This window comes from Oxyura jamaicensis, chromosome 4 (assembly GCF_011077185.1).
Source record: "Oxyura jamaicensis isolate SHBP4307 breed ruddy duck chromosome 4, BPBGC_Ojam_1.0, whole genome shotgun sequence".
Classification (NCBI taxonomy): Eukaryota; Metazoa; Chordata; class Aves; order Anseriformes; family Anatidae; genus Oxyura; species Oxyura jamaicensis.
Window position 1 is genome coordinate 93503104 of NC_048896.1, and position 11721 is coordinate 93514824.

Consider the following 11721-nt stretch of genomic DNA (forward strand, 5'->3'; position numbering starts at 1 on the left):
ACCTCGTGTTTGTGGGTCTGGAGACTGCAGACAGCGCCTCAGGGAAGGGATTTGTTCTCTCTGGTACAGCCCAGGCTGTCTGAATGATCACCTTGAGCTGGGTGGGGGCAAAGAGCACTGCAGGGGTGAAGGTGAGGGACGTGGGCTGCGGGGACTCATCCAGAGGGGCAGGCGTAGAGGGAAATCCCACGCCTTAACAGGCTTAGCAGCGTTGTGACGGGCTGTTGGTGTGGCTTACCCATGGATTTTGGAGAGCTGAGCACCCAGGAGTGATGGTGCTGCCCGGAGAGCTGTACGTCCCGCAGGGAGCCCGTCTATCAGCATGTGTAAGCAAGGGGGAGCCACTCTGTGCTCTGAGTTTCTTTCCCTGGACAGAAGCTGCTACTCACCTACCTCCTGAAGGCCAGCAAAGGGCAAAAGTTAATATTTGCCCCTCCTTTTTGCCCCTCAGATGGGATGCTCAGACGTGGCATGCCTCCCCTGTGCCAGAACACTGCTTGCTTCATGTTTAGCAGTGCCACGAGTCCCCTGGTGCGGGACAGTATCACCCAAACCCCATTTTGTGCCGTTGCAGGCTCTCCCAGCGTGTCCCATTCAGGCCACGTGTGAAGCTGCTTCCAAGGAGGAGAACAAGGAGAAGAACCGATACGTGAATATTTTGCCCTGTAGGTATCAGAGCGGCCGGTGGGGCTGGGGGTGCAGGTGAGGGAGGACACTGCCGGGGTGGTCTTGCCTCCCGGAGGGGCTGCTGCAGCTGCCGTGGCTTTAGACACACACCACACATCCTTGGGTAAGGTCCAGCACCTCCCCAAGCTTGTTCACAGAAGGATTTGGGGGCATAAAGTCATTTATGTGTGCAGCGAAGCCAGGCTGGGGACCCACCAAGCCCAGGCTCCGCTCCAAAAACCGTCTTCCTTTTTTTTCAGCCCCATGGGGCTTTTGTTTTTAATGCTGAATCCTCATTTTTCCCCAGATGATCATTCCAGGGTTCACCTGACTCCCGTCGAAGGGGTTCCTGACTCTGACTACATTAATGCCTCCTTCATTAATGTAAGTGCTTGTTTTCCCCCCAAAAGGGGAAAAAGCAGCTGCTTTCCCCCAAAAGCACGGCCCAGCCACGTGTGTGGCTTTTATGGGGTGCGGCTTTTGTCTGGAAGAGGACCCTTAAGGACTGAGATGAACGTGCTCCAGCGATGGGAGCACGAGGCAGGGAGCTGGGCCTCGTAAATTCCACCTGTAGCTCTGCCGTTGCTCAGTCCCATCTCTTCACACCTCGCTTTTCTCCCGCTTCTGAAATAATGAAAAGCTCCTCGGGGCGCTGCAAAGCCCAAGCCGGGTGGTTTGGGAGGGATCTGGGAGCCGTTCCCAATGAGCAGAGGATTTCTGATTAACAGCTGATGACTCCTGGGGCCGATTAATCACAGGTGCTTCCCAGCTTGCAGGGCTGGACATGAAAAAGACATCAGGCAGTCCGGCTAAAATATATTTGGAAATAATTTTGCCCTACTCGGCTCCTAGGGGGCAGCAGGACTTGTGCCTTTTGGTAGTGAATTGATGATTTTGGGGAGGGGGAGAATAAAAACTTCACTTCATAGTGCTCATGTGAATGCAAAATCCCGCTTGTTATTAATGTGATGTCCTGTTTCTTGCCTTGGTCTTTCATCTTCCCTTTTTCCCCTTGTCTCCGTAGGGGTACCAAGAGAAAAACAAGTTCATTGCTGCACAAGGTAAACACCTGGCTATTCTGCTAGCTGTGCCTCGAGGGATTTGGGCTGGGTCCTTCTGCCCTGTGAAGCTGTGCGGGTAACTGCAGGGCAGGGCCTCGTGGTGGACCCTGCTCAGCGTGAGAGCAGGAGGCTGGGCTGGCCCAGTTTGTCCCCAAAAGGATTGTGTTTCTGCGGGCGTTGGGGAAGGAAGAGAGCCCTGCCTGTGAAATACCAGGTGCCGGAGGGTGTCAACAGGTTCATTCCCCATGCTCCAAGCCCCAGAGCCTTGTCCTCCCACCCTGAGCTAGGGCTACAAGTGGCTGGGATCTCCCAAAACATTGCTAGTTAGCCACTCAATTAAACGCCCCTTAATAAAGCTGAGAAACCATTTATGATGGAGGGAGCGCCGAGAGGTCTCTTCATTTCTGCTCCTTGTTAAACCTTAGCAGAGAAGAAAGTGGGCTCGTGTCCTCGGAGGGAAATTCAGCTGTGTTCTTCGCAGGGGAGGCAGGACCATGGGCTACAAGCGCCACAGCTCCTCCCAAGCTCAGGTGCCTCCTGGCAGAGCCTCACAGCAGCTCTCCTGTGGGTCTGGTCGGCGGCACCCAGCCGGGGCAAAGCTTCGGCTCTCTTTTTCTCCTGGCTCGCCCTTAGCCTCGGGCTTGGCAGGGGATGTGGAGGCTGAGTCAGCTCCTCGGCTGGCAGGCAGCGGGCAGCTATTCCCGTGCCATATTGAAATAGGATCCCGTGGTTAAAGCACAAGGCTCGGGGGCAGGACTCGGGCGTGCTATTTGTGACGGCCACGCTTTCCCCGTGTGACCTTGGGCAAGTTGTTTCCACGCTCCGTTTGTCTGATTTCCCCTTCTGGGGCTAAAAATGGAATTCCTGATCATAAAAAATATCCAGTCCCTTATAAAAAAAGCCCTGCTATTGTGTGTGTGATCTGATTGTTGTTTGGGTTAGCCAAGCCACCCGGGGACGCATCCTGTGCTGACATCTACCGGCAAAAACCATCTCGCTTCACCCACGGCTTCACGCCGCCGCGGGTTTTGGTCCCAGCAGCGCTCGTGGGGCTGATTCCTCTCCCTAACCACGACACATCTGTTCACCTCGCCCTTAGGACCAAAGGAAGAAACGGTGAATGACTTCTGGAGGATGATCTGGGAGCAAAACACAGCAACGATCGTGATGGTGACCAACCTGAAGGAGAGAAAGGAGGTGGGTGCCGGCGTTTTCGCCTCTCGCCTCGCTCTGCTCCCGGGCTCTGCTCCCGAGCTGAGCCGCCCGCCTCTCGTCTCTCCCCGCAGTGTAAATGCGCTCAGTACTGGCCGGATCAGGGCTGCTGGACCTACGGGAACATCCGGGTGTCCGTGGAGGACGTGACGGTGCTGGTGGACTACACCGTGCGCAAGTTCTGCATCCAGCAGGTGCCGCGCCTCGCCTCGCCTGCCCCGTCCCTCCCCGCATCCCTCCTCGGAGCTGGTGCCCTCCGCAGTTTCACCCAGCCACAGCGTCCCCGCCTCCCTTTTGAACCAGAACTATTAAAAACGCGCTCACCTCAAATACCTGGCACCCCTTTTTCCACTGAAGGCAGGCAGCAGCCGGGTCTGACATCCAGCCCTGTAATCCTCCAGCAGCTGTGACCAGCGTCTCGCCCCCAGCCCCTTTCAGTGCCTCCACAGAAGTCAGACCTGTCCCATGAGCCGAGACAAAACCCAGCGCCGCGCGCGTTGGTTCTCATTGCTTTCCCATCTGTCGCTGCCTCGTCACGCCCTCCGTTAGTCACTGGTTGTTTTCCCCCTGCTCCCCGAGGTAGGCAGCAAAGCTGACGCGGGGGAGACCAAATGCCTCGATGGAAACCCGTCTAGACCCCGAGCTGGGCTCGCTGAACCTCGCCCTTTGCTCCGACAGCACGGAGGTCTGCGCGCCGAGCTCGTTTCCTCCCCTGCTTTTAACACAGGGATGCTGTCAGCAGAGGCGTGGGGAAAGGGAGAGTCACGGCTGCTGTTTGGGAATGAAATTCGGCAGCTTTCTGCTCGGCTGGAGCGTGCAGGTGGCATCACCTGGGTAGCGCTAGGAGCTGGCTCTGCAGGAGAGCAGGGGGGCTCAGGACACGCTCGGTACAAGTCAGGCACTGCTCTGGTGTTTTACAGCTTCAAGGCCACCCGGAGGAGGCAGGATATGAGACAGAGCAATTAAAATAGCCTGCTTTTAGAGCCTAATACGGCCCTGGAGCCTGAGTCCAGTGCTTCCTAAGCCTGCCAGTTCAGCCTGGGGGCCGTAGCTCCCTCTCTGCCCTTGCTTTTGGGAAAAGAAAGTAAATTGAAGGATTTGTGGTGAATCTGAGCCGGCCTTTCCCCTGCAGGTGGGCGACGTCACGAACAAGAAGCCTCAGCGCCTCGTGACGCAGTTCCACTTCACCAGCTGGCCCGACTTCGGGGTGCCCTTCACTCCCATCGGGATGCTGAAGTTCTTGAAGAAGGTGAAGACCTGCAACCCCCAGTATGCAGGAGCCATAGTGGTGCACTGCAGGTGAGCCCCGGTGACAGCTAACCTCTGCCTCTCCTCGCTCGCCTGGAGAGCATCTTCTGGTTAATACCAAAAGGATGGTTTTTTATCCGTCAGGCCTTTTTTTTTTTGCTTGTTATTTAACACTGCGAGCTGCGGCCTGTCCACGTGGGAACATTCAAAAAAAATTCATCTGAGCGAGCTTCTTCAGCACTTGGTGCAGCTCAACTCAGTCGGAGCGAGCTGAGCTAAAATCCCCTCCTGTGCTTTGGAGGCACCTCCCTCGGTGCTCTGGCTTTCCGTAGCGTCCCCCAGCCTCATCTTCCATCTCTCCTTAACGGCTGGCACAGAAAAAAAGCCTGCCCCGAGGGCTCACCCTCATGGGATGGAGGGTGGAAGGGCAGCGGGTAGAAACCTCTCCCTTCTCCCAAACCCGGTCTGCTGTTTGCTGGGCGGCCCTGGGCTCCGGCACGGGGCACGTGGTGCTGCTGCACCGACTTATTCCTTGTCCCCTCTGCCTTTTCAGCGCCGGGGTGGGACGCACGGGCACTTTCATCGTCATCGACGCCATGCTGGACATGATGCACGCCGAGAGGAAGGTGGACGTTTACGGCTTCGTGAGCCGAATCCGGGCTCAGCGCTGCCAGATGGTACAGACAGATGTAAGCGTGCCGCTCTGCTTCCTTCGGGCTCCGCTCCCCGGGGTTCTCCTTCACACGCTCGGTCCCCAGGCCACCTGCAGCAGCTCTGCGTGCAGGTCAAGGTCGTCCCCGGGTCTGGGAGGAGCACTGAGGCAGAGCTGTGTCAAGGGAGCCGTGTGTTAGGCCCCGTAGGTTACAATCACCAGCTTCCCCTTCAGCTTTGTGTCAGATTCCCGCAGGCACAGCAAATAAAGCCTCGGACCCCTCACGGGGTGCCCGCTGAGGTCCCCCCCGAGCGCAGCGGGGAGCTGACGGCCTCTCCCCCCCCCCCCTTTCCAGATGCAGTATGTGTTCATATACCAAGCGCTCCTGGAGCACTATCTCTACGGCGACACAGAGCTGGAGGTGACTTCGTTAGAAATCCACCTCCAGAAGATCTACAACAAAGTGCCGGGGACCAGCAGCAACGGCCTGGAGGAGGAGTTCAAGGTGAGCCCGCTTCCTGCGCTGGTGGCTTCGCTCAGCCCGTGCTGGAGGGAGCCCCACGCGCTCGGCTGACCTTCGGTGGCCCCAAAAAGCTCTCCCTGCTCTCCTTTCTTCCTCTGCAGAAGCTTACTTCGATCAAAATTCAGAACGACAAGATGAGGACGGGCAATTTGCCGGCAAACATGAAGAAGAACAGGGTGCTTCAGATAATTCCATGTAAGGCTTGTGTGGCTGAGCGAGGAGCGGGGACAGAGGCGACTGGGGGGGCACAGGACGGCTGAGGTGGGAAGGGGCCTCGGGAGGACGTCTGGCAGGGACAGCGTGAAGGGACGGGGCAGGGTCCACGTGAGGTGGGTTCTCAGGACCCTGGCACCACTTCTCCCTGCCCCAGTCCCCCCAGATCAGGGCACGGCAGGAGGCAGAACCAAATCTTCTCGTCCTAAATGAGCAGAGGGCTCCCCTTCCCTTATCTTGCTGTGTCTCAGCTAGGGCTCAGGGCGTTGCCCAGAACTCAGATCATTTTGCTTCTCTTTTAGATGAATTCAACCGAGTAATCATTCCAGTGAAGAGAGGTGAAGAAAACACAGACTACGTGAATGCTTCCTTCATTGACGTGAGTCTCCTTGAATCTTCTCCCGCCTCACACTTCTCCCCCTGGGAAGGGTTTGTCCTGAAGCCCTTCTCCTACAGGTTTCACAAGCTTCCTCCCCCTTCCCTTTGCTTTTAGCACTGCATGGTGCTGGTTTGTCTCGAAGCCGTGCGGGCAGGGGGTTCTCCAAGAAACCAGTCCGTACCCACAGCCGCTTTTGTGGCTTGAGTGGGAGAGGAGATCTGGAGCCTAAAGCAGAGCCTCCAACTCCTGCTCTCGCTTCTGCAGCGCCGGGGTCTGACGATGGCTTTGGGGAAAGTAATTGCGTTACGGCACCGCTCGTTTGGTCAGAAAACATCCGCTAGATTAGTTAACGGAGCGCTGCACGGATCCCAAAACCCTGGAGAAAACCAGGTCAATCCCATTACACCTGTCCTGGTGGCTGGAGGAAATGAGGCAGGGAGGTTAAGTGCTTTCCTCACTCCGAGGAGGACGTCAGTGATTGCACAGCCTTTTTCTCGTGAGTAATCCTGTTGACTTCAGGGGTCCGTCTCCCAGCAGTGTTTATCTTTGTGCAGCGCTGGGTAAGTGACAGAGAATTTGGCTCTTCCACAGCCCAATCTCCAGTAGCATTTTTTTTTCCATTTCTCCCAGCCCAATTACCAACATCATTTCCTAACGGCAGCGGGGCTGCTTTTTTTTTCCCCCCAAAGGGTAATCGCTGCCACGGGCTGAACGAGTAAAATCGGTGTATTCCCAGAGAAAACGTCCCGGATGATCTGCCCCCCCCCTCCCCCCCAAAATCCCTCCTGTCGGGTCCCTGCGTTTCGCTCTGGCTGTGCTGTGGCTGCGTCAGCTTCTGCCAGAACGCAGCCGCCTTGTTCTGGATGGGAAAGCTGAAATGTCAGGCAGGCGATTTTGTTGAGGGCTCGATTTCCTGCCTCCGCTGACTTCTGTTCAAATGGCGAGCTCCGAGTGACGAAACATCTGCCTTCAGTCTGCCGTGAGGTCACGGGGGAACGCTGGAGGTTTTCTGTCTCTAACAGAAGCGCTTCTGGTGGAGCAGAGTCACCCTGCCGTACGACAAAGCCTGGTTTTGCTCCCTTCTTCCCCAAAATCCCCAGGAAGAAGCAGAACTGGCGCACTTAGCCGTGATTGCTACCGAGTTCAGACTTCCCAGCCTGTCTCAGGAGTTCTGGAAACCCAAACCTTTCTCCTCCGAACGCTGACGCGGGGAATTTGATCCTGCCTCGGCTGCGCTTTGTACAAACGAAGGTCTCACCGTGGCCGAGCTCCGGCTGGTGGTGGCTCAGCTGCCAAGTTTTTGGGGCTGGCCAAGCCAAGGCAGATGGCTCTGCCCAGCCTGCCATTATTTGCACAAACAGCCACAGCGCTCCGAAATTTAATCCAGCTGGGCAGCTTGTCCAGCAGCACGCGGATGTATCCTCTGCTGCTGCACGCAGTCCCCACCCGGAATGAGCCAGAAAGCCCCCAAAATCCACAGGATTTACCCCTTCTCGGTTGGTTTGGGGGGGAAGGCTCACATTCGGAGGGGAGAGCTCCCACGCAGACCTCAGCTGGCGCGGCGTGGGGAGCCGTGGCGAGCAGCCTGGGCACCGCAGCCTCTTCGCTTGGCGTGGAGTAATAGGGCAGGGGGCCCGGGGAGAGCGGGTCTGGCGTGCCCTTTCGCTTGGCACTTCCAGGCGGGATTAGGAGCGCCCGCACCGCGCTCTTTGCTGAATTAAATCGCACGGAGAGCTCCACAGAGGTGCTCCTCCAGCCCTTTACCTTGCCAAGAGCCGGCGCTGTTTCCCCAGGGAGCTTTCTCACCAGAGCAGTGGCACCTCTGCCGAACCACAAACAAGGCTCAAGGGTGCTTTCCTCCCCCCCCAAAAAACACACATTTTTTTTCTCTGTTTCCGTGCAGGGTTATCGCCAGAAGGATTCCTACATCGCCAGCCAAGGGCCGCTGCAGCACACGATAGAGGACTTCTGGAGGATGATCTGGGAGTGGAAATCCTGCTCCATCGTGATGCTGACGGAGCTGGAGGAGAGAGGCCAGGTAAGCGCGTGGCCCAGGCGTTGCGGCAGCGCGAGGAGCAGAGCACACCCTTACCCCTCCTGCAATGCTTTCCCAGGAGAAGTGCGCCCAGTACTGGCCCTCCGACGGCTCCGTGTCCTACGGAGACATCACCGTGGAGCTGAAAAAAGAGGAAGAGTGCGAGAGCTACACGGTGCGGGACCTGCTGGTGACCAACACCAGGGTAAGAGCCCGGCCTTCGCCCTTCGGGGGCCTCGGGTTTTCCTCCTCCTCCTCCTCCTGCCGTGCTGAGCTCCGCCTGTGCTCTTCCTCCAGGAAAACAAGAGCCGACAGATCCGGCAGTTTCATTTCCACGGCTGGCCCGAGGTTGGGATCCCCAGCGACGGGAAGGGGATGATCAACATCATCGCGGCTGTGCAGAAGCAGCAGCAGCAGTCGGGCAACCACCCCATCACTGTGCACTGCAGGTAAAGCCCCGAGGTTCGGGCTTCGCCTCGCCTTGAGCTCAAAACGCCGTCGTTCTGAGACCGTGCAGAAAAATGCCAGCAGAGCTGGGCTGCTCGGCGCAGCTCGGGCACGGTGGGGCGTTGCCTTGAGCTCTGGGTTTCTCTTTGGCAGTGCCGGAGCAGGAAGAACGGGAACCTTCTGCGCGCTGAGCACTGTCCTGGAAAGGGTGAAGGCAGAAGGGATTCTCGACGTCTTTCAGACGGTGAAGAGTTTAAGACTACAGAGGCCGCATATGGTGCAGACACTGGTAAGGGCGGCTGAGCACGCCCCTCGGGCCCCGTGGACCTCAGCGACAAGGGGCTGGGGATTCAATTCTGTGAAGTTTGGGAGGAAAAAAAACCCTCCTCAGCTGAAGGTTTTCTCCCCCCACGAAAGCTTTGGGGCGGAGGTGGGTCAGGAGGTTCCCTCCCCGTCCTCCTGCTGGGACATCGGGGGAGCGGAGCTGGGCTGGCTGAACGCATCGGCCCCCTCTGAGCACTGGCACGAGCTGGAGGAGCCTTTTTGGGGGCATCCTCACCCCTAAACCCGTGTAATTATAAAAAAAAAATAGCCTGGGAACTCGTCCTGGAGCGGCTTCGGCAGGGAGAAGAGCTGCCAGGGCTGGAGGAGGTTTAACGAGAGGGGGCTGCAAGGATGCTCGGGGATTATTTACGCCTGTTTGGGCTCAGAACAGGAGCTCGGAGAGGAGGAATAAAGCTGCTGCCTCCACCCGGAGCCACCCCCCATGGGTTTCACCCCTTTTCCCAGCCCCACAAGAGCCATGAAATGCTTTGGCGCGCAGCAGGGGGGCAGCTGGTGAGGGTAACGGCTCCATGCAGACCCCGGGGCACCTCGCTGCTTCCCCAGCCGTGGATTTTCCCTGCCTAACCCCGTCCTCTTTCCGCTCCCCGCAGGAACAGTACGAATTCTGCTACAAGGTGGTGCAGGAATACATCGACGCCTTCTCAGACTACGCCAACTTCAAGTGAAAAAAAGACAAAAAAAGACAAAAAACAAAAAAAAGGACAAAAACAAACAAACAAAAAAAAAAGACAGAAGAGTTGCCTTCTTTAATATTTTGTAATATTCTGTTTGTTAATATACCCCCCCAGAATATGTGTATATATCTTAACTGTTTTAGAGGTTGGTACCACGAGCTTCATCTTAGCTGGAGATTTTATATGTAGCAAAGTGTTAGTGCGGATACTGTCGGCTCCTTTTTTTTTTTTTTTTTTTTTTTTTCCGATGTTTTATTGGGGAATTAAATAGCGTGATGTTTGGATCCCTCCTGTCACACCGTCTCTCTCCTGGAGAGCTGCTGCGGGCTGTTATTTCGTTTGTAAATCTCTCTTTTTTTTTTTTCCCTCGAGGGAGCAAAGCCTTTTTTTTAAAAAAAAAAAACAAACACAAAACCAACAAACAAAACGCACCAAAACCAAACCACCGAGCTAGTCTGGATGACCTCCGAGAACATAACCCACAAGCACAAGCTTCTTCCGAACTCGCAGGGAGATGGTTTCACATTTTTCTGCCGGTCAGCTCTTAAAAAAAAAAAAAAAAAAGGAGAGAAAACAAAAAAAAAAAGCTCATTGTGTGTGCGTGTCTGTGCATAAACACCCTCGGGGCTGGTGTAAGAAGCAGCAGAAGTCGCCTCCCTCGGGGTCAGGCCCCCGCCTGCTGTGGGGTTGGGACCCGAACCTCGGATTTTAACTTAAAAAGGGGGAAAAAAAAAAAAAAAAAAATGTGTCCTTGGGCATCCCCCTCTTCCTTCCCCAGCCATAAAATGAAGCTGGAACCAGCTCCACCCGACCCCCGGCGTAAAGGCTGGGAATTTCCGCTCTTAGGGGACGGGGACGTGTTATGTTTGGCTTCTCTTCACCCCAGATTTGGCGGGCAGAGATTTGGGTCGTCCCCCCCCCCCCAAATTATTTCTCCCAGCACCCCAACAGCCACACTCAGGGGCAGGGCTCGGGAAGAACCCTAAAGAAAAATCCTAAAGGCGCGGTGCTGCAGCGCTTTTCTGCTAAAAAACCAGGTGATTGTGGATAATTTTCAGTTTTCTTGCTCTGAGGAGACACCAGATGAGGATTTTTTTTCCCTTCCTTGATGCTCGGAGCCGGGACGCGGCGTTTTGGGGCCGGGGGAGCATCGCAGACCTTTGGCCGTGAGCAGCGCGGTCCCGTCGCCTCCTCTGCAAATAACAAAGGCTCGAGAGCTGCTGGAGCTAATCCGGGGCCAGATCCCCCTTAATCCGGGGCCAGATCCCCCTTAATCCCCTTCCCCGGCCCCGCTGCATCCCCCGAGCTGGGGGCTTTCGGCCAAGCGGGCAGAGGGATCCCGCCCGAGATTTGGGGCGGCAAAGGGAAAATTGGCGAGGAAAAGGGAAAATCGGAGCCCTGGCAGAGGGAAACTGAGGCAGGAGGGATTTGCTCAGCGCCCTGCTTGCCAAGAGCATCTTCCAGCCCCTCCTCAGCACCCCGGGGCTGGGCGGGCGCTGGCTGCGAGGTCCCCGGGGAGCGGGGCCGACGTCAGCGCCGCCGAGCTCGGCCCTACAAAGAGCGGTGCTGAGCCCCCGCACGGCGCACAGCGCCGGCCGCGCCGCCACGAGCAGGTGAGAGCCTGGGGGTGGGGGGGGGAACGGGGGCACCCCGGGGTGGGGGGAGCCGAATCTGCCCTACTGGCACCCATGGGTGCTTGTCCTCTACAGTGCCTCCATCCCCAAACCAACCCAGCGGCACCCGTGGGTGCTCACACCCCATGGCATCTGCACCCCAAACCCAGCCCAGCGGCACCCGTGGGTGCTCATCCCCCCCAGCATCTCTGTCCCCAAATGGGACCCTGGGGTGCCCGTCCTTGCTGGGCACCAAGCAGCACCCATGGGTGCTCGCACCCCCAGGGATCCCCACCCCAAACCCAGCCCAGCAGCACCCGTGGGTGCTCATCCCCCCCAGCATCTCCATCCTAATCCCAGCCCAGCGGCACCCGTGGGTGCTCACACCCCCAGGTATCCCCACCCCCAACCCCGCCCCCCGGCACCCGGGGGTGCCCCCCGCCCCCCCCCCCCGGGCCCCGCAGCCCCCGGCCATGGCTCCCCGCGGCGCCCCGCTGCTGCTGCTGGCCCTGCTGCTGCTGGCGGGAGCTGCCTGGGGCCAGCACTGGTCCCACGGCTGGTACCCGGGGGGCAAAAGGGACCTCGGCGCCCCCCCGGCCCTGCAGGTAGGGAGAAACCCCCGGATTACCCCCCTTGAGGTTATTTGCCCCCCC

The 11721-nt window shown here is 57.6% G+C and overlaps 1 protein-coding gene across 1 annotated transcript in view; it reads left to right on the top strand.

Moving 5' to 3' along the window:
* The window catches only part of PTPRA (protein tyrosine phosphatase receptor type A), an 86939-nt gene extending 77450 nt beyond the window's left edge, over positions 1-9489 (top strand). The window contains exons 10-24 of the mRNA XM_035324183.1: positions 575-665; positions 974-1050; positions 1691-1727; positions 2827-2924; positions 3014-3133; positions 4072-4238; positions 4741-4876; positions 5195-5344; positions 5464-5557; positions 5878-5954; positions 7858-7992; positions 8069-8194; positions 8287-8438; positions 8590-8725; positions 9372-9489. Of these exons, the coding sequence (XP_035180074.1) occupies positions 575-665; positions 974-1050; positions 1691-1727; positions 2827-2924; positions 3014-3133; positions 4072-4238; positions 4741-4876; positions 5195-5344; positions 5464-5557; positions 5878-5954; positions 7858-7992; positions 8069-8194; positions 8287-8438; positions 8590-8725; positions 9372-9446 (1671 nt within the window). The 3' untranslated portion in view covers positions 9447-9489. The remainder of the gene's footprint in view (positions 1-574; positions 666-973; positions 1051-1690; positions 1728-2826; positions 2925-3013; positions 3134-4071; positions 4239-4740; positions 4877-5194; positions 5345-5463; positions 5558-5877; positions 5955-7857; positions 7993-8068; positions 8195-8286; positions 8439-8589; positions 8726-9371) is intronic.
* Positions 9490-11721: the final 2232 nt, after the last annotated feature.